Source organism: Leptodactylus fuscus, chromosome 2 (genome assembly GCF_031893055.1).
Source record: "Leptodactylus fuscus isolate aLepFus1 chromosome 2, aLepFus1.hap2, whole genome shotgun sequence".
Taxonomy (NCBI): domain Eukaryota; kingdom Metazoa; phylum Chordata; class Amphibia; order Anura; family Leptodactylidae; genus Leptodactylus; species Leptodactylus fuscus.
In genome coordinates, this window is record NC_134266.1 from 101641290 (window position 1) to 101668915 (window position 27626).

Consider the following 27626-nt stretch of genomic DNA (forward strand, 5'->3'; position numbering starts at 1 on the left):
GAAAAGGTCCTTACGGAGTATAGTAAATAGCCAGTTCAGTGTGAGACGGCTAAATACTATCGAAACCTTGTAAGTATATGAAACATGGAAAAGGTCCTTACGGAGTATAGTAAATAGCCAGTTCAGTGTGAGACGGCTAAATACTATCACTGGAGAGGACCTCGCCGGTATGAAACCTTGTAAGCATGAAACATGGAAAACTCCCTCACACTGTTTGCTGAAAAATATTTTTCCCGCTTTTATTATTATTTCCAAATAATTGTTGGAATAATAAAGATAATATGTGTCTTATTATTATCTTATAATTCTAATGATCTAATCTTGTCCCTTTATTGTGAGATTTACAAACATTACTGAAGTCGGAGCCCAGTTATTATAAAGGTCCTTGCAGAGAGCGGGGTTTAGCCAATTCACAGTGAAGCAGCTAAATACTATAAGGGTCAGTTCACACGTGAAAACCGCCTAGCTTATTTGTGCGAGGTAAAAAACCTCGAGGAGTTTTTTTGACGCTGTTTTTTGCATTCCGCGCGGTTTTTGGCGAGGTTTTTGACGCGGTTTTCGCTAGGTTTTTTTTCCTATATGTGCTATAGAAACTGCAGGCGAAAACCGCGCGGTTTTTTGCAAAAAACCGCGCGGTTTTGTGTGCAAAAAACCGCGCGGTTTTTTACCGCGCGGTTTTCGCCTCCCATTCACTTCTATGCAATTCTTCAGGCGTTTTCCGCCTGAAGAAAGGTCATGTCGCTTCTTCAGGCGGAAAACGCTAGGAGGAAAAAAAAAGCTAGTGGTCTACATAGACCACCATGTTAAAGGAGAGGTTTTTGAAGCGAATTCCGCTGTCAAAAACCTCCCCTTTGCCCACGTGTGAACTAGCCCTAAGAGATCAGGACCGACCAATACATGAGTCCCCCTTTGACAACAATAACAAAGGATTAAGTCCCGCCCTTCCTATTTCCGGTCGAAGATCTCTTTCCGGTTTTGAGAGTTTGCCATGTCTAGCAGGGGTATAGGCATACTGTTTCGTGGTTACGACGAGCCTGCTGCAGAACCTCATTTGCTAAATGCTATACAGTATATATATTTATTTGCCGAATGCTATATATATGTATAGCATTCGGCAAATGAACACTGATTCTGCAGCAGGCACGTCCTTGCCACGGGCAGGCAAGAGTTTTTCTCATTGGAATGAATAGTCCGATGTTAGACTCCGCCTCCTCAGACGAGCCTCTGGCAGAACCAGCGTTGATTGGCCAAATCACTGGCAACTGGCCAATCAACGCTGGTCTATTCATTTCAATGAGAAAAAGTCAACTGGTAACAGCATACTTACCTGCTCGTAGCAAGGACGAGCCTGCTACACAATCAGCCTTCATTTGCCGAATGCTATACACTGTATAGCATTCAGAAAATGAGGTTCTGCAGCAGGCTCGTCGTAACCCGAGGACCATACCCTGAAGTACATACCCAGCCCTGGTTAATTCACTAAGGAACAGGAAGTCTTCTTGCCGCCCTTCCATTGCGCATGTGCCAACCGGAAGTTCGCAGGGGGACTCATGTATAGGGGGAAAAATGGTCCCTACAAATGATGGGAAATAGACGGCTCACATAGAGTTGGCTAAACACTATCACTGGTGATGACCTGGCTGTATCCATATATATACTATATACTATACTATATCACTGGTGAGGTCTTGGTCCCTCTGGAGTACGGGATTTAGCCAATTCACTGTGAGCTGGCTAAATACTATCTCAGTTAAGGAACCGACCACTAGGGGGCAAAAAGGTCCTTACCAGTAATGGGAAATAGACCACTCACACTGAGCCGGCTAAATACTAGACCTGGTAAGGAGCAGGTCCCTACGGCGTCTAGTATTTAGTCACAACCCATACGGGTCATAGCTTACATGTTCTGCTTCCTGTAGCGTCCAGTCACGTGACCGTACAGTCATCCTTTCATTCCACCAATCCAGTGTATGAGGTGTCCGCTCTCATCCACACACAATGAGATCCCGGCAGACTCCTCCCTCTCCCACGTGACTCGCTCTGTAGCCTCCGGGATTCATTGCTTTCTTGTGCTTACTGTACAGCCGCTGTCACCGGACTGTGTGTCGCTAGAGTGCGGATCTCATCATGGTTTTAGAGCTAGACTTGTTCCGTGAAGATAAGGGCGGGAACCCTGAGCTGGTCAGAGAGACGCAGAGGAAGAGATTTAAGGACCCAGGCTTGGTAGACGCCCTATTAGAAGCAGATACAGCATGGAGAAAATGTGAGTAGCAATGAAGCCTTTATTCTCTGCTCAGTCCGTGTAGGCTCGTAGATCAGTCTTTATAGATCGTGCATTTTGTACGCGCTGTGCCGTTCTGGTGACCCTCACGTCACATTAGTGTGCTGGCTATAGGCGATGCCGGGCGTCATCCTGTACCGGCGTCATCCTGCACTCCATGTGCACAACGTCTGATGCAACCATACTGCAAGCGGACTGCAGGGGCGTGGCTAACTACTGCGACGTCTCCTAGAACACGCGAGCACAAGCAATAGCTCAGTCACACAAACCTATGAGATATTATACAGAGGCTAATCCCACACACTGCTGCAACTACACATGCTTATGCCGAAATATATACTGGAATATTCAATGTAAAGAGATGTCTGCATATGAGGTGATACAAGGTGGAGTGCTGCATCAGTCCCGTTCACACTACGATTTGTCTTCTGTTTAACCACTTCCATACCAGATGCTTTACCTTTACCAGATGCCTGGTTCACATCTGCATTCGGGAACCCCCCAAACAGAATATCAAACGCATTGACAAGCGGTAAGCAATGAAAACACACAGATCCCATAGACTGTAATGGGGTCTGTGTGTTTTCTGCGCGGTGTCCGCACGAGTCATGCGTAGAGGAACGTAGTTCATGAAGTACTTTTCTCTCCGCATGTTCCATGCAGACACCGCGCAGAAAACACCCGGACCCCATTATAGTCTATGAGGTCCGTGTGCTTTCATAAGCTCACCGCTTGTCAATGCGTTCGGTATTCCGTTTGGGAGCTCCCCAAAAGGAATACCAAACGCAGAGGTGAACCAGGCCTAAAATATATCAGTTGGAAAAAGGGCAAAAAAAAAAAAAAAGTTAAAGTGCTTCTTCCTACAGTCATACACATAATCTCAAAAAAATAAATTGTAAAAAATATTCTAAAATATATTTTCTTATTTCTGCAGTTTTTATAGACACCACATTTAAGTATTTTCTACATTATGTGGGCCTACAGGAGAGCCTGCAATGAGTGGGTGTGCAAACTTGTTTTTGAAGGCCAAGTTTTCTGTTTTGCTGACACCATACTGTCATTACAGCTACTGTGACAGCCAAAAACAGAATGAACATCCCCAAAATGACTTGATCAATAAATTAGAATCCCCTTCCTCCAAGGTATTCAATAAGGGACATATAAAAGATAGAGATGAGCGAGTACTATTCGAAACGGCCATTTCAAATAGCATGCACCCATAGGAATGAATGGAAGAGGCTACGTCCATTCATTCCTATGGGTGTGTGCTATTCGAAACTGGAGTTTCGAATAGTACTCGCTCATCTTTAATAAAAGATATTGGGGCTTTTTTTTCCACACTTTTCAATGAATTGAATGAAAGCCACATATTTTTTCCCAAATATGTGACTTCAGGAGACTATTTTTAAAATCTGGTGAGTGCTACTTGAGAAACATACCTGATAACATATTTAGCAACTTAAAGTGGTTGTCCAGGCAAGAATGGACAACCCTTTTAACTTTTAAATCATCCAGGGGCATTGAAAACAATAAAAAAATAAAATAAAAAAAACCCCAAAAAACTGCATACTTGTCTGTTCCCAATGCTCTGGCTTTTCCTGGGTCCCTGCCTGAGTTCTGCTGATTGACCTCAGCAGTCACATGACCGCTGAGGCTAGTCGGTGATTTCAGGAATAAGACCCATGATGTCACAAGTAGTGACATTGCAGGCCCTTCGTTTATTGGCCTTACGTGACTCACGGGAGGACACCTGAGCATCGGGGACATGTAAGTTGGCATTATTTTTTTTTTCTAATGCCTCTGGCTGATTTAAAAGTTAGAAGGGTTGTCCATTTCTTTCTGGACAACCCATTTAACTTTTAAATCAGCTGGTGGCATTGGGGAAAAAAAAAATTGCGATGGCACTACCTGTGACATCATGGGTCTCTTCCTGAGGCTGCTGATTGGCCTCAGCGGTCAAGTGACTGGTGAGGCCAATCAATGACTTTAGTAGAACTCTGGAACAGACCTATTCAGCAGAAGCACCAGTCTGTCCTGGCTGATTAGAAAATAGTTAAAGGGGTTGTCCAGTTTTGCCTGGACATCAAAATCTGTTGTATACAAATCCACAGTTCTCGCCCAATTTGGGTGAAATTTGGCACACCCCCTCTCTACCCACAGGAGCAGAATACTGCACACGTTACATTCCGCTAGCCTCCCCCCATCATGAGATTAGGGCCCCCAAAATTAGGCCCTATACATTTAATGGGGAAAAGTGAAAGCGAAAGTGCTGAGGGAAAAAGAACAGTTGTGACGACTGACGGGGACGGACTATAGTGACGGCGCCAAAGAGTCACTGCTGCACCACAACACAAAAACATTTCACAAACACCATATGAACATCACCCCATAAATACCACACACACGCACGCAAACACACTCAGATGGATGCACACTACACACACGGACGAACAGAGCACATGTGTACTCACACACAACTACTGCATGCATGGACACTTGCACTGCGCACGCACAAACACATGGATCACGTGCACACGTATACATATACACGGACAACACACGTGTATGCACAAACGCATACATACAAATGGATCACACGCGTACACACACACAAATACACGCGTGCGCACACGCATACATATACACGGACCACACACGTGCATGAACATATACATACACATGGATCACACGCTTGGACACACATACATGCACACACGCATACATATACACAGATCATATACACATGCACTGAAAAAACACGTCTGGTATCCTTAGTGGCTGCTTGCACACTATAGTATTTTTCACGGGCCTCCAGGCCATGGATTTGGCAGTTGCATAGACTTCTTTGTGCACAAAGCTGTGAATCTTGCAGGCTCCATAGAAATCTATGGAACTGTAGAATCCACATCCCTGTAGTGTTACTGTAGTGTGCAAGCAGCCTTACTGAGCAGCAATATTGGTTAGGCGAAAACTGCCTGACAGTATATAATAACTCCCCTGTATAACTATAATAGGACTAGGCAGGGCTTTCTGCTCTCCCCATTACTATTCACCCTTGTCATGGAACATCTGGCTGTTGTATTGGGTGGGAACCTGATCGTCTGCATGAGGCCTTACATTTACAGTCAGGCAAACCTAACTTCAAACATTCTGCACATGAAAAATTCTTCCCACAGGAGTTTGTATTTTAATAGGTTTCTCATAGATTGTAAGATCTTGCGAGCAGAGCCCTCAGTCCCATTGATTTATTCATTTTATCCATGATTTTTTTCTTTTTTTTTATCCAATATAAAATTGAAAAAAAAATTGTGTGAAGCATGTGCAATACTGGCTAAATGTCTTCTGATGTTTCTAATTCTAGGCAGATTTCAGGCAGATGCTTTGAACAAGTCAAAGAATCTGTGCAGCAAAAGCATTGGAGAAAAAATGAAGGTAAGTGGAAAGTAGCCCTTGCATGTTGTCATTTTATTTGAAACTGAAAACGTAGACGTGGTTACATTTTAAAAGGCATAAACTTTTGATTTAGTGCATTCATGATAGGGCTGGGAGATTATTCGGAAAATAACCGAAACAGAACACCATCCAGGATAACTGAAGTGATTTTGTTCATTTTATTTCGGTCAATACAATATTTGTGAGGTTCTACCTTCAGTTTTGTTCACACTGAATATGTCAGAATCAAACTGCTATTATAACTATGGGTTCTCTTCAGGCCCAGGTGAGGTTATTAAATGTGAAAAAAAAATGTGTGAAAAACCAAAACCTGTTACTCACCTCTCCTGGGCTCCCTGCTGTCTTCAGTGCTTCTAACTGACATCATGGACAGCTGAGGCTCAAACAAAGGCCTCAGCAGTCCTCGACATGAGTCAGAAGTGCATAAGACAGCAGGGAGTCACATCGCAAAGAAGGAAAGAGTAAGGGTGCATTCACACTGAGTAAACGCTAGCTTATTCTGAACGTAAAACACGTTCAGAATAAGCGGCGTCTAAAGCAGCTCCATTCATTTCTATGGGAGCGGGGATACGAGCGCTCCCCATAGAAATGAATGGGCTGCTTCTTTCACTCCATGCAGTCCCATTGAAGTGAATGGGGAGTGCCGGCGTGTACGCTCCGGCATGAGCAGAGCTTGCCGTATACGCCGGCACTCCCCATTCACTTCAATGGGACTGCACGGAGTGAAAGAAGCAGCCCACTTATTTCTATGGGGAGCGCTCGTATCCCCGCTCCCATAGAAATGAATGGAGCTGCTTTAGACGCCGCTTATTCTGAACGTGTTTTACGTTCAGAATAAGCTAGCGTTTACTCAGTGTGAATTCACCCTAACATTGTTTTTTTGATCCTCAAATATTGGGACCTCTCCTTGCTCTCTGTGATACTTCAATTCTTAAAGTATCCTGTAAGGGTCAAGATACTTGGGTACAGCTGGACACAGACAATCCCAGCACCTTCTAACTTGTTTGAAGCCCTTCTGAGGCTTCACAGGATCTCATTTATTTTATAATACTGTGTTTCTCTGAAAATAAGCTGAGCTTATACAGTGAAGGAAATAATTATTTGATCCCTAGCCGATTTTGTAAGTTTGCCCACTGACAAAGACATGAACAGTCTAAAATTTTAAGGGTAAGGTAATTTTAACAGTGAGAGAATATCAAAAATAAAATCTAGAAAATCACATTGTATTGTATAAATTTTATAAATTTGTTTGTATTTTGCAGAGAGAAATAAATATTTGATCCCTCTGGCAAACAAGACTTAATACTTAGTCGCAAAACCCTTGTTGCCAATCACCACAGTCAGACGTTTTCTGTAATTGCTGTTTGGGTTTGCACACCTAAGAATTTTGGTCCACTCCTCTTTGCAGATCATCTCTAAATCATTAAAATTTTGAGGCTGTTGCTTGGCAACTCGGAGCTTCAGCTCCCTCCATAAGTTTTCTATGGGATTAAGGTATGGAGACTGGCCAGACCACTCCATAACCTTAATGTACTGCTTTGTGAGCCACTCCTTTGTTACCTTGGCTATATGTTTTTGGTCATTGTCCTGCTGGAAGACCCAGCCAGTACCCATTTTTAATGTCCTGGTAGAGGGAAGGAGGTTGTCACTCGGGGTTTTACAGTACATGGCTCCATCCATTCTCCCATTGATGAGGTGAAGTAGTCCTGTGCCCTTAGCAGAGAAACACCCCAAAACATAGTGTTTCCATCTCTATGCTTTACAGTGGGAACAGTGTTCTTAGGTCATAGGCAGCATTTTTCTTCCTCCAAACACGACAAGTTGAGTTAATACCAAAGAGCTCAATTTTTGTCTCATCTGACTACAGCACCTTCTCCTAAATACTGTTACAATCATCCAGATTGGTCAGATGAGACAAAAATTGAGTTCTTCGGCATTAACTCAACTCGCTGTGTTTGGAGGAAGAGAAATGCTACCTATGACCCAAAGAACACTGTCCCCACTGTCAAGCATGGAGGTGGAAACATAATGTTTTGTGCTTGCCAACAAGGGTTTTGCCACCAAGTATTAAGTCTTGTTTGCCAGAGAGCTCAAATACTTATTTCTCTTTGCAAATAAATTTATACAACATGATTTTTCTGGATTTCATTTTTGATGTTCTATCTCTCACTGTTAAAATTAACCTACCGTATATACTCGAGGAAGGGGCTTGGGCCCTGAAACGCGTAGGCGGCTTTTGTTTTTTCGTGTAACCATTGTCATGTAAGTGCTGTGTCAGTTTTTCTATTTTTTCACTGGTTTCTGTATATGTTCCAATTTTTAAGATGGACTATTAAAGTACTACAGTTTTTAAATATCACACTGGACTGAATGCTGAATTCATACCTTTTTTTCTTTGGGATTGTTGGACAAATACCTGCACCGGCAGGGTTTTAGGTTGTTCGTGCAACAGTGCCAGTATATGGAATAATTTTTCCTGCATACACATTGGGTCCACGTAAAACAACACCTAGGGCTGTGAAGCATTTTTCTAATACTCGAGTATAAGCCGATCCGAATATAAGCCGACCCCCCTTAATTTTACCACGAAAAACTGGGAAAACTTATTGACTCGAGTATAAGCCTAGGGGGGAAATGCAGCAGCTACTGGAAAATTTCAAAAATTAAAATGCTCGGAGTTCTTGGGTGCAGTAGGTGCTGGGGAAGGGGAGGGGGTGTTTTGGTTGTCTGTCTGCCCCTTCCCTGAGCTTGAGGACTGGTTTTTTTTTTTTTTTTTTGTTCCTCTACTTGGAATTCAGCCTGGCTGAATATAGCGTATCTGCAGTGCTCCTATTAACCCCTTCCCAACGGAATGTGAGCAGTGCAGATACCTTATACTTAGCCTGGATGTAGTCAGGCTGAATTCCAAGTGTGTGTGTGTGTGTGTGTGGTGGGGTGGGGGGGACTCAGTCTCAGCAGGGGAGCCTGTACAGGAGTTCTGAGGGGAATCCCCGGCAAGAGCTCTGAAGGGAATCCCCAGCTAGAGCTCTGAACAGAATCCCCAGCCGACTGGACCTGAAGGAGAACTGTAGCTGACTGGCAGCAGGAGCGCTGAGGGGAATTCCCGGCAGAAGCGCTTCTGCCGTCGGCCGGCCACACGATTGCAGGCAATCTCTGATTGCAGGCATGATTGTAGGGAGCTCCGAGGTGCTGGTTGGTATGGTGACCGCTCTGAAGCAGAGCGGCGCCATTATAGTTACAGACCCAGCATCCAGACACCGGGGCGGGTGCCGAGCGGCAACATCACCACGCTCATAGCAGGAGCGTAGCGATGCTGTCAATTTCAAACTGCAGAAGTACTTACGGTACTTCTGCTAGCAGGGCCGGAACGCAGCTACATGTCGGGTGCGGGCCTGGGCTTACGTGTGTGGGGGGGGGGGGTTTCTGTATTCCGGCCCTGCTCGAAGAGGTACTGTAAGTACTTCTGCAGTTTGAAATGAGCAGCATCGCTACGCTCCTGCTATGAGCGTGGCGATGCTGCGGCCCCGCACCCCTCCCGGTGTCTTTATGCCGGTCTGGATGCCGGGTCTGCAACTATATTACCGTAATGACCCGAGCATAAGCCGAGGCCGACTTTTTACCATTACCAGGCAGCTGTCTGAATACTGTCCTGTGACTGTAACAAGCGGCACCTGTGTGCTCATCACATGACCATGGTCAGAGTTTTATCCTCTAGAAGTAACCCCTTGGTAATGTTTAGTGAGAGACAGTGCATATTTACGCATAGCTCTCTTATCAATGTTTCGCACATAATATTGTTAAGAGAACGCTGTACCATATAACAATGGTTGATGGCAATGCAGGTGTGTTTAGTACCAGGAGCATTCAACATCCGATGAAGGTTTTCTTTTTCCAGTGTCAGGTTAACCTCTGAAGAATTGGCCATTCGAAGGGGGGAGGCCTTATACTGGAAAAATACTGATGTATTAGTGTGCGTAGCACTTGGTTACGCAGACGTTTGCTTTCAAATAAGATATAAGCTGAGAAAGTTTGCTCTGAAATTAGAAGTCTGGACCTGCGTGCTAAGGGGACGCCCATGGTGCAGTGTGGATCCCAGGAACTCTCTGTCTTCGCTGGCCCACCTCTCCCAGCTGATGCCGGATAGAAGATGCTTATAATTCCTGGTGAAGCTTTGTACTTAACCTTTGTAACTTGTATTATACAAAAGTGTATGCAATATCACACTATCTTCTTTTATTTTATGTGATCACTGATTCTCCATATAATAAAATTAATATAGCATTCAGAGTTGCCTTCTTTAAAGCCGTACCCGACCCTTTAAAGTAGTTGGCAAAACACCCTGTTAGTTCTTTGTTTCAGAATAGGGAGATCCTGACGGAAAATATTTTTTTTATCGGCCCCTTTTCTAGCAGAGACAACTACATGCTGGGAAAACTTCTCTCCAGAAACCTATTGGTCAATTCCTCAGCCTCATCAATAAATGTCTGCGTGAATAACCCTGTTCATCACAATTTGATGGCCCCTGAATTAACAGTGTAACAAACTCTCGTAACTAGAAGAGGGGATAACTATTAAACCTTACAAAGGGGGAAACATTGTGATTACGAATATCGATTATTATAAGAACTATTCTCTTGCATAGAATGGCGTATTAGAATCTGACACCACTCCTCGCATCCCAGAGCAATAAATGGATATTTTGAATGAGGGCCTTAGAAAAAGAGTTAAAGATGAGCAAGAGTTTGGCCTTTCCTTTATAGACTATCCCATTATTAACTTTTTGTGTAGTAGATACAAACTCTGGTTGGGGGCGCATTAGAGTATTGCCCAAGCTCAGTGATACTGCGTTATCCTCATAGTGATCACAGCTAACTTTTTTTCATTGTCATTGCAGAAAAAAGAACCTGTTGGTGACACTGACATTCTTCCAGGCGATATATGTAATGTGGAGGAAATAACAGCAGATATATTAAGTGTAAGTTTACCTTATATCCACATACCCTATAGGCCATGCTTTGTTTTTATATTACATTCTATCTGAGTTAAAGGGGACTGGTCAGGTGGTTTTTCCAATGTAAACTGGTCCCACCTTGTGCAGGATCAAGTAATTCTGTTTTGCTTTTGTTTGAAAGCATAAAAAGTAAATGCAAATCAACCTAAGTACCCATAGCATCTTGCTCATCATGCTTCATGGACGTGATTGACTTCTCCCTTGTGATGTGAGGAGACTGTGAGGGTGATGTCACTCATGCCCAGTAGGCCTGATCAGCCAGATTGCTGCTAGGTGCCTGATCTACAGATTTAGCGAGCAGTAGCAGCAACGGGTATTGAAAAACATGTGATTCCCATGAAGTCCAGATGAGTTGACATATTCGTAAGAGTGCAGTGCATAGATCAAGGACAATATGCACCAGAATCCCTATTTAATAGAGAATACAAGCATTAAGTAAAATGGAAATATCAGTACAGGTCTTCTTTTTCTATACCTGCCTTACTACATATAGGGCAGGATGGAAGTACTTGCTGCAATCAGTTGACTTACAACTAGACATTGTTTTTTTCTGTTCATTTTATATTGCCTATACAGGTGTTAAAGCTCTTACATGAGGGAAGTATATAAGTATATCTTTTATGTCTTATAAAATACTTAACAGTGTTTTCCCATAACAATGTATTCCTCATGTGCAGAAGGGGGGATAACTGTCTGTGCTTTTGACTGCTGGAATATTCATTCGTTTTAAGTGATTTTAATTTGTGTAATTTTTTTTATTTTTCAGTCATTGACAGTAACACAAATCAAGAAGTTACGGATTATAATAGATGAAAAAATTGCAGAAACAGACGCAGAGCGTTTACGTTTAGAGAGTGCAAGATTTGAGTGTCTGCGAGAAATAGGAAACCTGCTGCATCCAAGTGTTCCCATCAGTAATGATGAGGTGTGCAATTTATATTCTTATTTTTGTTTATTTGTTTGTCTATGTGGTTTTGTGTATGACAAGTGGAAAATGGTTCCTTCTTCCTGATGTCATTCAGTGTTATAACAACCAAATAAACACAAAAACAGACTGAAACTTAACGGACAAAAATGGGCCTTAAAGAGGACCTTTCACCAATTTGGGCACAGGCAGTTCTGTATACTGCTGGAAAGCTGACAGTGCGCTGAATTCAGCGCACTGTTGGCTTTCCCGATCTGTGCCACAGGTAAAGAGCTATCGGTCCCAGTACCGTAGCTCTTTACAGTCAGAAGGGCGTTTCTGACAGTCGGTCAGGTACGTCCTTCTCCACAGCAGCGCCTATCGTGCTGTGTGAGTGGTGAGGAACGCCCCCTCCCTCTACTCACAGTGCTCATCCATAGACGAGTATTATCAGGAGAGGAGTGGGGCGTTCCTCCCCGCTCACACAGCACAGCACGATAGGCGCTGCTGTTGAGAAGGACGTACCTGACAGACTGTCAGGAACGCCCTTCTGACTGTAAAGAGCTATGGTTCCGTGACCGATGGCTCTTTACCCAGGGCACAGATCAGGAAAGCCGACAGTGCACTGAATTCAGCGCACTGTCATCTTTGCAGCAGTATATAGAACTGCCTGTGCCCAAATCGGTGAAAGGTCCTCTTTAAGTGATGGGTTTTGTATCAGTTTTCGTGTATTTTTTAACGGATCAGTTTAAAAAAGAAAAACTGACACCAAGGCATCGGCACTGTCTGTTACTGCTCTTTTTTGGCGGTTATTTTAGGTGCTGGGTTTTTTTTTGTTTGTTTGTTTTTTTTATGGACACTCTCAAGATGGAATCTAGATGGTAGTGTGAACGCCCCCTTAGAAAGTTACTTTTTCCATATTAGTCTATGAAGAGGGGAGGGGAATTAGAAAAGACTAAAACAATTGCTGCTGCTATTCCTTGCTAAAAAATTTTTATTTTTTTAACACTGCTAGGTTGTAGATAAGAGGCTGTGAGAGCACAAATACTATCAAATAACCAGAAACAGGAGAATTTCACTCTCTAGACCTCTGTGTGAGGCTGAAGATTGACTGATATAATGCAAACTAAACCATCAGATAAGGAATAGGAGAACAGCTTAATAGGTGGGGAAGGTAACAGATCTCCTTAAGATCTATTACAAGGTTTTTTTTCACCTGTTTTTTATTCATTTATGAAAAGTTGTTTATAACTGGAAGTATGTTTGAAAGCACATGAGCACATGAAAGGTCCTCTTTAATAGAAATTAACCTCATTATGTACCTCACATTAACGCCTGTATGCGTTACTGATATCTGAGAGACATAGAGGTAATAATTAAGCATCTTCATTATTGAGGCCCTCTATTAGTACCTCCACATATCTCACATATTAGTAACCCTTATGTGACGCACACAGGGGTTAATTGCTATTAATCTAGTTTTATTAACGCCATGTGCCTCACATTAATAACTCCAAATGACTGACATTAACAGGAATAGAAAACCCAAGCTGGACCTGGTGCTTTTTTTTTTACTTTCACTTTTCATCCTGCAAAGAAAAGGAGAAGAGCTCCATCAGCAGTCGGCAGGAGCTCATCACTGTAGCAGGCAGGGTCCATTTGCTGTACCGTAATGAGCAACGCTTCCTGGGCTCACTGGAGGCAGAGAGGGCAGCAAGAGGAAGGGGGAGTGTCCTATAGTTCAGTTCTAAGAGAGCACTGAAGGGACACTCCATCTTTATGCAGGTCCCATGCTGGTTGTTGTGCCAGCAAATTATCCACGTTTGCCAAGGGTTGCCGACTCCTGCTCTATACAAATCACTGGTACAGCCACCGATAACTATTGTGCATAATTTCAGGACAGAGAGAGTGCAATGAAGGGCAACCAAAATAAATAGGGGAATGTTTGGATTGAAATACACTGCTCAAAAAATTAAGGGAACACTTAAATAACATCCTAGATCTGAATGAAATATTCACATTGAATACTTTGTTCTGTACAAATTTGAATGTGATGCAACAAAATCACACGCAAATCATCAATGCAAATCAAATTTATTAACCAATGGAGGCCTGGATTTGGAGTCTCCCCCCAATTAAAGTAGAACGACACACTACAGGCTGATCCAACTTTCATGTAATGTCCTTAAAACATGTCAAAATGAGGCTCAGTAGTGTGTGTGGCCTCCACATGCCTGTATGACCTCCCTACAACGCCTGGGCATGCTCCTGATGAGGTAACAGAAAAATACACACATACGAAAAAAAACAAAAATGTGTCTGGCCCTGAACCAGAGAGATTGGCCCGGTACTGAAGTGGTTAAAGGAAAGTTAATTTAGGGCATGTACATATGGCACAAATGCACACTGGTCCTAATTTAAGCCTTGGATTTCTGCTGTGGTTTAGCAGTTTGACATGCTGTCAGTCCACGAGCAAATACAGCCCAAGTGGGACTAGTCTGTGTGTGACTCCCACTATGGTTTTAATTTTTTTGGTGTTTTGAAACTGAGTTGACTTTTTGGTTTGATGGTTTGCTTCTTTTAGGATAAAGATAACAAAGTGGAACGATTGTCAGGGGATTGCACTCAACAAAAGAAATACTCCCATGTGGATCTTGTAACTATGGTGGATGGCTTTGAAGGAGAAAAAGGGGCAGTTGTTGCCGGTAGCAGAGGGTACTTTCTTAAGGTGAGTATTTTTATATGCATTTTAATACCTGCAAATTGTCAGTATTTAACTACACTGACCAGGTGTCCATTTAGCAAGCCTGCGAAAAAAAACAGTAAAGAATGCTAAATGGTCTCCAGTTTATGCTAAAACTCCAGTAGGCAACCTCTTTTTGTATGGAGTACCGATTTCAGTTTTTAAAAAAACCACAAGATGCTTCTGGACGCGTGCGTTTATTGCTATTTTCAGCATACACCTGTACTTTCGTGTTAGAAGCAATGAAAGTGTAGTAACAAACTATCTGGATGTAGCTATAGCTGCATCCAGTCATAGGCCACTGATACTTTCACTTCGAGGTATAGTTGTGTTGACATGGTGCATTTTATTGGAAAATTGTCTGCGTTTTTGTTCAAAAACACAGTCTTACTGAAAAATGTCCCATAGTGGCACCTTCACATGGTATAATATCCCATAGTGGAAAACAAAAAAACATGAAACAAAACACAGCCTGGACTCACTTGTGAATTATTCCAAAGAATATTCCACCAGCGCACGGCACTGTAGTCCCCCCCCGGGCCACATAAAGCCGTCTTTTGCGGCTCTCTCCTCCCATGTGGGCCCCCCAAATCCTTCCCCCGTGTCCCCGCAGCCCCGGCCTGGCCCCCAAATTCCCCTTAGCAACACCACCTTGCGTTGCCCTGTCCTCCCATGCGCACCTACCAAACTCCTCCCTCGTGACCCCCCAATGCTCTGTGGTCTCGTGCCCCGAAAACCCCTATCCCCTGCACTTGCCTCCTGCTTGATCCTATGGCCCCCTAAATGCCACTCCTGCGCCCCTTGGCTGGGCACCCAGCCCTATACCCTTCAGTTCCCTGGTGTACTCACACAGTCGCCGCTGCCGCTTCACTTGTGAGGTGTCGGAGAGCCAGGCCGCGTGTCCACCTCGGTCCTGAGCTGTGAAGTAGGCGGCAGCGTGTGAGGGGCGCAGACTGTCCCCAGCCGCTGGACTTGTTGAGCTTCGCAAAGTTCAGGCGGGCTGGCCGCGCCGAGCCGGAGCTGCGAGCAGCCGCTATGTTCTCCAGCTCGCACTGAATCCGGCGCCCACACCCACTGAACCTAGTGAATGTATAGTGGAGCGCACATCGGCCATTGGGATGCCCCCCAGACTGGTGCGCACCTATCTGAGCACAGCTGAAAGACCGTGGATGACGTCATCCCAGGTCCTGCAGTGGAGCCGGAGCAGACTTTCGCCAGTTTCGGTGGCGTTTTCGGGGGATGGAGCCTATCGCGCTGTACTGTGTGAGCGAAGAGGAACGCTTCCTCCCTCTGCTCACAGTGTTCGTCCATAGACGAGTATTACCAGGAGGGAATCGGGCGTTCCTCCCCGCTCACACAGCACAGCGGGATAGGCTTGGTTTGAAGAAGGACGTACCTGACTGACTGTCAGGAACGCCCTTCTGACTGTAAATAGCTACGGTACCGGGACCAATAGCTCTTTACCCGGGGCACAGATTGGGAAAGCCGACAGTGCGCTAAATTCAGTGCACTTTCAGCTTTCCAGCAGTATATAGAACTGCCTGTGCCCCAAACCATGAAAGGTCCTCTTTAAAAAAAAAAATTCACTGCCTCAAACAGATTTAAATGTTAAAAGGGTTGTTCATATTTGTCTGAGCATCACCTTTAAGCTATAGTCACTTAACAAAAATCCTGCCTTAAGAAAATGCTATCTAAAATGTGTTTGTGTTTTTATTTCCTATTTCTCTGTAGGGTCCATTAGTGTTTTTGGAGCAAGCTATTATCCAGTATGCACTTCACACTTTAGCTGGAAAAGGTTACATCCCTATTTATACTCCATTCTTCATGAGGAAAGATATCATGCAGGAAGTAGCTCAGCTAAGCCAATTTGATGAGGAACTGTATAAGGTGTGTATAAGTGCATGATCTGGTGGAAATGGCATAATTACATCAGAGTTTTTGGAAATGTACTGTTACAGTACCCCATGTACTGTTGGTGCCCTTTTTTTTTTTTTTCCCCAAATATATTTCCCCAAATTCATATCTGCGTTCACAGAACTGTACAAGATTTGAATGTTTGCATGGCGAATTGTACATGACAGTGGTACAATTTAATGTTTTTTGTGATGTGCAGGGATCTAGAAAATCATTCAGAGTGGGGTGGATCTGCAAAAAAAACTGCAGTTGCAGTAAAAGTGTTATTTTACCTATATTATGTGGTTGGGTACAATATACCCTACTATACCTCATTTATGTAGTTTATGCTTTAATACCTTTACACTTTAGTGTATTATATAAATTCATAACTCAAGGTAAAGATGGTAAGTATACCCATATGGCACTAGGTAAGAAAATTCACTGAGAGTCCTCCTTTATCTAGGGCAGGGGTGGACAATTAATTTTCCCATGGGGCCACATGAGAAATTGTAACTGTTCTAGAGGGCCATGTGCACAGCGGCAAATATAGCTCCACCCACTTCTCCGCTGACTCCGCCTATTCTCAATTTTTCCACGTGCCCCACAGTCACCCGTACATTATACACCCCCACATTATAACGTTTCCCTCCAAATGTCCCACAATATTAAGTCCCTCTCCTGGTGCCCCAGTATAAACTAGCAGAAACTAGAGGGGAGATTAAAGTGGGGCAGCTGGAGGGGAACATTAAACTTGTGGCAACTAGAGGCAGACATGTCCACCTCCAGCTACCCCCCCCTCCCCATGGTTTAATATCCTCCTCCAGCTGCCCCAGTTTAATGTCACCCTCCATCTGCCCCCTAGTTTAATGCCCCCTCTCCATGTGCATTCAGTTTGGATCGAAAGGTTCTGAAGGCAGCGGTGCGCTGATTGTTCACAAGGTTGTCTGTTTTGTTCCCTCCCTCTGGAACTGCTTTTGAACGTCCCAAGGTGCTGTGTCTCCCAGTGAAATAGGCGAGAAAAAGGGATTTTTGTGTACTCTCCTGTAAAATCCTTTTCTCATTGTCTCACTGGGGGACATAAGTCCACCCATATTAAGTTTTTTGCACAGGGTTGTGTTTTTTTTCTCCTTCACGAGTTTAGGTTTTGGTGGTTATTGGTTTCATGTATAATTTTTCATTTGGGACTCTCTCCTACTGCTGTGGTACAAAACTGCTTGAGTGTGCTACCGGTGAGAGGGCATAGCCTGTGTGGGTGGGGCCAACTGCCTTTTTTTTTTCCTAGTCTCCGCCTCCTGTGACCAGGTCTATACCCCCAAGGTACTTTGTCCCCCAGTGAAACAACGAGAAATGGATTTTACAGGTGAGTACACAAAAATCCCTTTTTTTCTCTAATTCCACCCCATTCTGAATTTTAGTTTAATGGTACAGATTGGGCACTCTTTCTGGCAATTAAATGTCTTCCTTTTGGAGTGGTTATTCTGGTCTGGCAATTCCCAGATTATGCCTTAGGTTTCTTTGAAAATCTTGCATTAATCTATAGGGCGCTACCTTAGCTAAATGTTCCTGAATGGTTGTAATACTTTTCCTGAAGAAACACCATTCCACGTTCCCTCAGGACCATGTTGGAGCCCAGGCCCTTGACATTAAATGTTACACACTTAGAAATAAGGTCCATGCATAGACATGACAGCTATGAGCGATGCAGATCTCATCCAAGGGGAGCAGTGATCCAGACAGGTAGTGTTGAAAAAGGCCATGGGGTCCAGCCTCACCAGCCAATGTTCAGTAGGAGCAGAGCTGTAGTCTCCAAACCTAGAAAAGGAGAGAACAGAAGGACGAGGGAGGGGGGCTAAAAAAAGACAAGACGTAGGGAATCTTCAGTTATAACTACTATAGTAGTTAGTCCTTCATGTAGAAAGACTCCACGCCTTAAAAGCACAGAAATTTACATTTAGAAAATACCTAATTTTTCCAAAGCTTTGGTAAATTTGGTGTTGAAAGCTAATAGTGCTCTGAATAATGTGCACTGTCAGCTTTGCTGCTATGCGCCCTGTGCTGGAGGTATTGGTGCCGTTAGTTTCGGTACTGCCGCCCAGTGATGACACAGCTGTGAGGCCCGCCCTTCTGACAATGGAGGGATGTCTGTGTCAAAACTAATGGTGTGCACACTGGGAAAGCTGAGAGTGTGCTAAATTCAGGTCACAGTTAGCTTTCTAGTGGTATGCAATACTGCCTATGTCATAGGACTTCTTTAAATCTACACCAGTCGAGTACAGGTATAAATTTCAGCTACAACACATGCCAGTATTCTGACATTTTTAAGCTCCGGGCCACATGCAGTTACAGGCAAGTGGCAGAGGTGCTGCATAAGTAAAAATGTTGCACAACACTTATTTGCACAAAAAAATTGCATCTTTTTATGCTTTGTATGTCAAAACTCTAGCGTACAGTGCCTAATAAATATGCTCCAGGGAGTGAGCAAGTGTCTGTGCATCATATATCTAATGTGTGTGGCATGTGTCATGTATGAGTGCTTTCTGTTATGTTTCTAATGAGTCAATGTCGTGCGTGCGCAGATACATGCCATTATATATTTGAGCATCATTATTATTTTTGAAGGGAGGGCCCTTTGCTTTCAGTGTCCGCCCCTGATGTTATATACAGTTCAGCGATCAGTATGTGGGGAGGCATTAGTTCAGTAAGAGTATTACATAGGGGATATTACTTGTAAAGGGGCACTATTATGGCACTATTACAGTATTAGTGGCCCCCACAGGTAATAGTCTGCCTATATAAGTAATAGTGTTACAAATGGAGAGGCATTATTACTGTTGTTGAACACTATTAATATAATAGTGTCCTAAAAGTGCTTTTGTCACTTATGGGGGAGGGAGGGGGTTATTCTTCATGTAGGGGTGTATTATGGCTCTGTAACTGTAATAGAGCCCGTCTACAGGTAATAGCCCGCCCACATAAATTATATTAGTTATTTGGGGGACTATTACCAGGAGATGCAGTATTACATTTGGGAAGGTTTACCGAGCCGCAGAGAAACTTTAGATTCACTCAGGGAAATTTATTAACACTGTCGTATCATGTACCAGTCTTGATAAAAGGCCAGACTGACGCAGGGAAAGACAGAATTATGAAGTGGCTGAGGCCCCAGTGGCAAAATGGAAATCTGCGCTAGGTAGGAACTGGCGTTGATTTCCATGCTAACTCACGCTAGAGTTCTTTTATGTAAGTCCCTCCTCCTGTTTTCGATTCACGGCCTCTGTCTCTTCCCTGCTAGTGGCACAGGACCTCTGATGATGTCACTACTGCTCAGTGATTGGCTTGTCCCTGTAATGACGTCACTACAAGGTCCTTCGTCGTCTTCTAAGTAGTGATCTATGCAGGGCAGGGGCTGCAGCTCCCTTTTTCTATCATAGCATAGATCTACAGTACACATGGAGATCTATGATAGACACAGTGGAATCCCTTGAGATCTGAACCAGATTTGGAAGCTATATCCCTTAGAGTAGGTGTAATAAGGACTATTAATTATGTTTGGAGTTTAATTAATCGTGATTTTGATTTGGGTCATAACTGCCCAATTTTTAGGTTTTACTAGTGTTTCAGTTTAAATTGTGGGGCTCTGTTTTGGTTTGTTGGGCAGAGTACATCAGGGAACAATACCTTTTTTTTTGTCCCCCTCCATATTTTGAGAGCCATAACACTTTTATTTTCTATTTATCTATCTACGAGGTTGGATAAGGACTTGTCATTTGCAGGATCAGCTACATTTTTTTTGGTACTACGGGGGTACATAAAGATTTTTGATCACTTTTTAAAAATGTTTTGAGAAGAAGCAAAGGGGCTACAAATCAGGCCCGGTTCACATCTGCATTTGGTATTCCGTTTGGGGAATCTGCATGGGGACCCCCCGAACGGAATCCCGAACACAGGTGTGAACCAGGCCTCAGAAGCTTAGGCATTAGGAATCCTATTTTTGTCATCACTCAACCAAATTGTGAATATGTTTGTTTCATTGTTAGTCAGTACTATTATACTAGAAGAGCCAATTATATAATGTTTGTATTTACTACTTTTATCTGATGGCACTGCAGATTTTTTTTGTTATGTTTTGTTATTAATTTTTATTTTTTTTAAATCGTATTTGTGTCACTGTTTTGTAACAACCATCTTTTGGCATGTAAAGGGTTTTTTTATGTTTGCAGGATGACTTGATGTTTTTATTGGGGTACATATGACCTCTTGATCACTTAGTATTTGTGTGGGAGGCAAAGTGACTAAAAAAAATCAAAAATGTTAGTGGTTTTTTTTTGTGTGTTTTGTATTTATGCCGTTCCCCATGTAGTACTAATGACATGTTAACTTTATTTAGCAGCTCAGTACAATTCTAGTGATACCCAGTTTGTATATTTAACATTTTGCTGATTTTCTGAGGGCCATAATTTTTTGAGTTTGCAGTCAATAGAGAGATGATAGGGCTTATTAATTGCAGGTTGATTTGTAATTGTTGCCTCTGATCACAGAAGCTGCAGAATGGTTTGAGCTGTTGCAGTTTAAACCCTGTTGCTTATGATGCCAGCTAAACTTCTGAGCGGATTCCATCTTCTACCATACATGAAGGGCATTGTGTGAGAAATTTTTCCCTATGGTGCTGTATATGTACATCACATTTCGGGACGGGGTTAAATATTTTTAATTTCTGTCTTGTTAAACAATACAGTTTAAATAAATATATATCTGCTATTCTTTTATTTTTCTATTAGGTAATTGGAAAGGGAAGTGAAAAACATGATGATGGATCCATTGATGAAAAGTATTTGATTGCTACTTCAGAACAACCAATTGCAGCTTTGCATCGTGATGAATGGTTAAAGCCTGAGGACTTACCGATCCGGTATGCTGGTCTGTCCACTTGCTTCCGTCAGGAAGTGGGTTCCCATGGAAGGGATACTCGAGGCATCTTTAGAGTGCACCAATTTGAGAAGGTAATTGAAAGCCAAGGGTGTAATGTAGTTCTTGCTTCTATCTGTACTCATTGTATCCCATACTGTAGTTTAGCAGTATAACTCTGGAGAAAGCCATGGGAACCAAGAGACTCCAGGACCTCATCTCCACAGGAGGGGCGCAGATAAGGGTACATTGGTTCTAGCCACAGATTCTTCATCTGCGTTCAGCAGTTTTAAGCCCATAATGTTGATCATGAGGCTAAATGTCTTAAGTGTGTAGCATGTTAGTACAGCAATATATCTGGGAAAGATGATACAAGATTGGGCTTGGGAGATACGTCCCAAGACTGATTTCTACAGAAGGGGAGGATAATTAGGATAAATGTATAGTTTGAAGTATGTGGGAGTGTTCTGTATGCTTAGATAAGTATAGAGTATCTATAAGTATAGAGCAGCTAGTGTGGGTACAGGAAACTTAATCGGCAGGCCTTGGTTTGTATGACTTTTTATAGACATTTTTTACCAGCCAGACAACCAGTAGTTTGTAGTCTTGGTCATTGTCATATTTCATTTAAGTGTTATTTAGCATATATTTAATCTATTTTTCTTCCTCTATCATCTGTACCTTAGATCGAGCAGTTTGTTTATGCATCACCTCATGATAACAAATCATGGGAATTGTTTGAAGAGATGATTACGACAGCAGAAGCGTTTTACCAAGCACTGGGCATTCCATACCGTATTGTCAACATTGTATCAGGTATGCCCACTACTGCACATACTATAGATATTTATTATATTGAAAAAAAAATTTAACTTGAAAATATGCATAGCATTGCCATATTATGACACCCATAACTTTTTTTTTTTTTTTTCAATCTCTGTTTTACGATGCTGTATGAGGATGGCTTTGGGGTACAAAATGGCTTTATTGTGGTTTTGTTTTCAATTTAGCATGCACTGTATGAGGTAAATACTTTGGGCATTTTTAAGCACGGAGATACCAATTATGTGTTATTGTTTCCTTATCTTTATATGTAAAATTGGAAAGGGCTGGTATTTTTTATATGATATGAATTCATACTGTTTCTTTTGCTTGAAAAGAAGCCTCAAAGTTCAGGTTTTTAAGTGGGTATTTTCAAGCTTACGGGACCTTTGACTCTCTATTTTTAGTGGAATCCTTTGGGGACTCGAATGCTAGTGTGAACCTAGCGTAAAACTGACAAAAAAAGGAAAATCTAATTTTGTGTACACTACTGGCCAGTTTGAAAACAGAGACATTTTAAGGTTATGTTTTTATTTATTTGGGTAGAAAATAAGAGAAACGCTACTATTTTTAAACCCCTTAATAATTAAAGTACAAAACTAAATTAACACCTAATTTTCTGACAGTACATTTTTTACTTTATTTTATTTAGGTTCTTTAAATCATGCAGCAAGTAAGAAGCTGGATTTAGAAGCCTGGTTTCCAGGCTCTGGTGCCTTTAGAGAGCTAGTGTCCTGTTCCAACTGTACTGACTATCAAGCTCGAAGGCTACGTATTCGTTATGGACAAACAAAAAAGATGATGGATAAGGTAATCTTATAAGAAAATTACAAATTTAGGCCTATACTATTCTTATTTTCCTTATGAAATCTAAACTAATGTAATGCCTTAAATAAATCAGTGGGGCGTTAACATTCCTTTTGACAAAAAAGTATGTCCTTGACCGCATTGACTGGACAGTCTTATACTGTACAAGCACATGTCCTATTTAAAAGAGGAATGGTAGTGCCCATTCACTGTTGCTTAAAAATATCATTTTAACTTTATTATTCAGGTAGTTAAAAGTATCAAATATATATTTATTTTATTATTTATGCAGTATATGTGGATTTTTAATTGGAAAAATGGATTTTTTCTCTTCTACTTTAACCTCTTCCCGCCGGAGTTTTTGACTCCCTTAACTGGTTTATTTTTCCACACTCAGAGCCTTATGAGGTTTTAATGTTTGTGGGACAAGTTTTTCTTCATGATGCTATCATTAAAGGGATTCTACCATTAAAATATTTTTTTTTCTTGTTGACATGTAGGAATAGCCTTAAGAAAGGCTATTCTTCTCCTACCTTTAGATGTCTTCTCCACGCCACCGTCGGTGTGCAAATGAGTTCTCTCGCAGCACTGGGGGCAGTCCCCAGCACTCAAACAGCACTGGGGGCGTCCCCAATGCTGCGAGAGAACTCTCCAGCGCCGCCTCCATCTTCTTCAGGAATGTCCTCTTCTCGCGTCTTCTTCTGGCGCAGGCAGTCAAACTTATAGGCCTCGGGCAGAGCCTGCGGCCACAAGAAAAATGCCCGCTTACACATTAAGTAAGCGGCCATTTTCTTGTGGCCTGTGGGCATGTGCAGGCTGTACAATGTGCTCCACAGTGGTCCAAACACAGTATTATATGCTCCAGAGTAAACCCCTTTCAGTATTCTATGCGTCACAGTGGCCCCCATGCAGTATTATATGCTCCATTTTGGGCCCCCACACAGTATATAGCTCCACTTTTGGCTTCCACACAGTATCATATGCTCCACTGTAGGCCTCCCACACAGTATCCCACACTGTATTATATGCACCATAATTGATAGATCTTCTTGACATTTTAATCATGTGCATTTTAGGAATTTTCAGATTTTGGCTAGAGCTGCCAAATAGCAAATACTACTCTGCATTCATCTTAAAAAAAATTTCTTATGTCAGTTTTATAGTGAAAGCATTATCAAGATTAGGTTTTCTAAACTTTGTGTAATTTCTACTAAATATTTTAAATATTGTTGCAGGTGGAGTATGTGCATATGTTAAATGCTACAATGTGTGCTACAACAAGGACCATCTGTGCAATTTTAGAGAATTACCAAACTGATGAAGGCATTATTGTGCCAGAAAAACTAAGAGATTACATGCCTCCTGGTGAGTTTGAAAGATATTTATCTTTGTTTATTGTTGAACATGTATATTTTGCTATATCCTTTTCCACTTTTCAGCAAGATTTGCTTTGAGCTGTTTTGATCCTTTTTATTTTCTAACGATCTTTAAGTGGCAGTTTGTATTCAGGTTCTGAATCGAAACATTGAAAAAGTAAATGTCATGTAAATTGGAGACTCCAGTGCGGTTGTGAGTTCAGGTTTTTTTTTTTTTTTGTTTTTTTTTTATTACTATTGATGACCTAACGTTGGCATTAGAAATCAGTGGGGGTTGACACCCAGGACTCATGATGACCGGCTGCTTTAATAAATTGAAACACTTATGTGAACAAAGTGACTACTTCACTGTGTTAAATCACATGCCATTTTGTTGCATTTATGAAATATTTATGATATGATATTGCAATTACAATATCGTCCTTTTCACTTCCGTGAGACCAGCCTGTAATTACATTACATTGTTATAAAACAGCCAGTGTCATGTAAACAGACACCTAGCAGAAGGGGTCACAAGATCCTGATCTTTTATCTTGAGGATAGGTGTTCAATAAAAAAAAAAAAAAAAAAAAAGGAGCTGAAATACCCCTTTAAATGTGAGGACCGAGTCAAATGTGACTCCTAGGCAACACACTTGCATCATATTGAAGAAGTATGGGATGTTAACAATAAATATATTTTTAGCATGGGAGCCAGTGGATGATAAGGTCACTCCTATCCATGTTTAGTTTCAGTAAGACATAAACAAGGAGATGACAGACAGGGCTAGCGAGGTGTTCAGATTAGGAGTAAAGAAATCAAGAGTTACGTTTGCTTGTAGATGGTTTTGAAGATCAAATGTTGATTAGATTGTCAAGGTGTAGATGGAGAAGAGCAGGGGATCACGTATTGAGCCTTTTGGGAATCTAACGGAAAAAGCATGGAGAACCATTTATTTTAGGAGTAGGAGAAGTTAAATATCATGTATGAAAGGAGGTAGCAGATCCTGTCCTTGGATGCTTAGTTAGGAGAGTCTCTGGAGGAATGGAGTGATCAAAAGTCAATATGTATTAGATTAGTAGTAGTTGGATTCAGCCATTAGTAGGTCATTTAGCTTGGCTGTTCCAGAAGTAAGGACTTAGGAGTTATCTCATAAAGAAAGCCCCTGTTCAAAAGCTATATTACTTATAGTATAGTAATTACTGATAATTGGGAGAGGGTTTGAGGTTCTCCTCTGAGGACACCTCTTATCACTCATGGTCAGCTGCTGCAGGTGAAATGTTTAGTTAATCAGTGCTGTTTTCACTATCCTGACAGGCTTGAACCAGAATGCAAACAATACTTGGAGCCCTTTTGTCAGAGCCTTGCAGATCTGATATTGGTTGCTTATCCTAAGGGTAAGCCATCAATACCAGAAATTGGACAACCCCTTTAAATTTACAGGCATTCTAAATAAGATGTGTTGTCTACTTAATAACTTGAATTTGATGAACCTATGTATTTTTAAGTTTGTGTAACTACAGTGCGTAAAATAAGATACACTGGCAATTTTGCAAGTTTTCCCACCTACTAAGAATGGAGAGGTTTGTAATTTTTATTGTAGGTGCACTTCAACTGTGAAAGACATTGTATAATTTTTAAATAATTCATTTGCATTTTATTGCATGAAATAAAAATTTGATCACCTACCAACCAGCAAGAATTCTGGCTTTCACAGACCTGTTAGTTTTTCTTTAAGAAGGCCTCCTACTCTGCATCCATTACCTGTATTAATTGCACCTGTTTGAGTGAGATTGTGTGTGGACAGGAGTTCACACCTCTCCACCATAGCCAAGACCAAAGAGCTGTCTAAGGATACCAGAGACAAAATGGTAGACCTGCACAAAGCTGGAATGGTCTACAGTATATGACAGTAGGTAAGCAGCTTCATGAGATGGCAACGATTGGTGTAATTATTACAGAATGAAAGAAACACAAGTTGTCTATCAATCTTCCTTGGTCTGGGGCTTCATGCAAGATCTCTCCTCGTTGGGTAAAGATGATTCTGAGAAAGGTAAGGAATCGCCCCAGAACTTCACGGGAGGTCCTGGTCAATGTCTTGACTAGAGCTGGGACCACAGTCTCTGAGATTACCGTTATTACTGTCATGGATTTAAATTCTGTAGGTCCCCCTGCTCAGCACATGTCCAGACCCATTTGAAGTTTGCCACTGACCAGCTAGATGATCCAGAGTAGTCATGGGAAAAGGTCATGTGGTCAGATGAGACTAAATTAGAACTTTTTGGTGTCAAATCCACTCGCCATGTTTGGAGGAAGAAGGGACGCGTACAACTGTAAGAACACTGTCCGAACTGTGAAGCATGGGGGTGGAAACTTCATACTTTGAGGGTGCTATTCTGCAAAGGAGACAGGACTGCACCATATTGAAAGGAGATTGACTCTGGCCATGTATCGGTAGATTTTGGCCAACAACCTACTTCCCTCAGTAATAGCATTGGAGATGGGTCGTGGCTTGGTCTTCCAGCATGACAATGACCTAAAACACACAGCCAAGGCAACTAAGGAGTGGCTCTGTAAGAATCATTTCAAGGTCCTGGTGTGGCCTAGCCAGTCTACAGACCTGAACCCATTAAAAAAATCTTTGGAGGTTGCTGAAAGTCAATGTAGCCCAGCGCAAACTCCAAAACCTGAAAGATCTGGATAAGATCTGTATGGAGGAATGGGCCAAAATCCAGTGCAATATGTGCAGACTTGATCAAGAACTACAGGAAATGTTTGACCTCCTGTAATTGCAAACAAAGGTTTCTGTACCAAATATTAAGTTCTGTTTTTCTATTGTATCAAATACTTATTTCATACAATAAAATGCAAATTATTTAAAAAAAAAAAAAAAAAAAAATCCAGAAACTCACATTGTCTGAATTTTAAAGATTCTGTCTCTTACAGTTAAAGTGTACCTATGATAAAAATTACAGACTGCGCCATTATTTGTAGGTGGGAAAATTTGCAAAATTGCGAGTGTATCAAATACTTATTTTGTCAAATGTATGTAATACTTTCTATTCTAATAAAATTCCATTCCCTTTAGGATTAAAAGAAATGATCAAATTTGTAAAGCCAGCTCCAATTGATGAGGAACAAACAAAAAAGCAAAAGAAACAGCAAGGAGGAAAGAAGAGTCAAAATTCTGCTTTAGAATCTCAGATGCAGACTTTGGACATGAGCAATGCTTCATAAGCCATCCATTCTTGTGGTTGTCAAACTGTGCTAATTGTGGCTCAACATCAACTAATTATTGACCTACTGAAAATTACAGATGCATTGTATTTGACTGTTACTGGTCTTCAAACTGTTTCTACAGTGAAAATACAGACACTTGTATGTACTAAAGTATGTAATGATGTTGAATACAGTGGCATAGGGAGATGGAATAAATAGGTTATAACAAA

The 27626-nt window shown here is 41.9% G+C and overlaps 1 protein-coding gene across 1 annotated transcript; it reads left to right on the forward strand.

Annotated features, from left to right (window-relative positions):
- Window positions 1–2019: 2019 nt before the first annotated feature.
- SARS1 (seryl-tRNA synthetase 1) lies at window positions 2020–27626 on the forward strand. The gene is made up of 11 exons (XM_075264302.1): window positions 2020–2263; window positions 5643–5713; window positions 10629–10709; window positions 11512–11670; window positions 14234–14377; window positions 16124–16279; window positions 21067–21288; window positions 21880–22009; window positions 22668–22825; window positions 24058–24187; window positions 27266–27626. Exons 1-11 carry the CDS (start codon window positions 2128–2130, stop codon window positions 27412–27414), a joined length of 1536 nt encoding a protein of 511 aa, XP_075120403.1. The 5' UTR covers window positions 2020–2127; the 3' UTR covers window positions 27415–27626.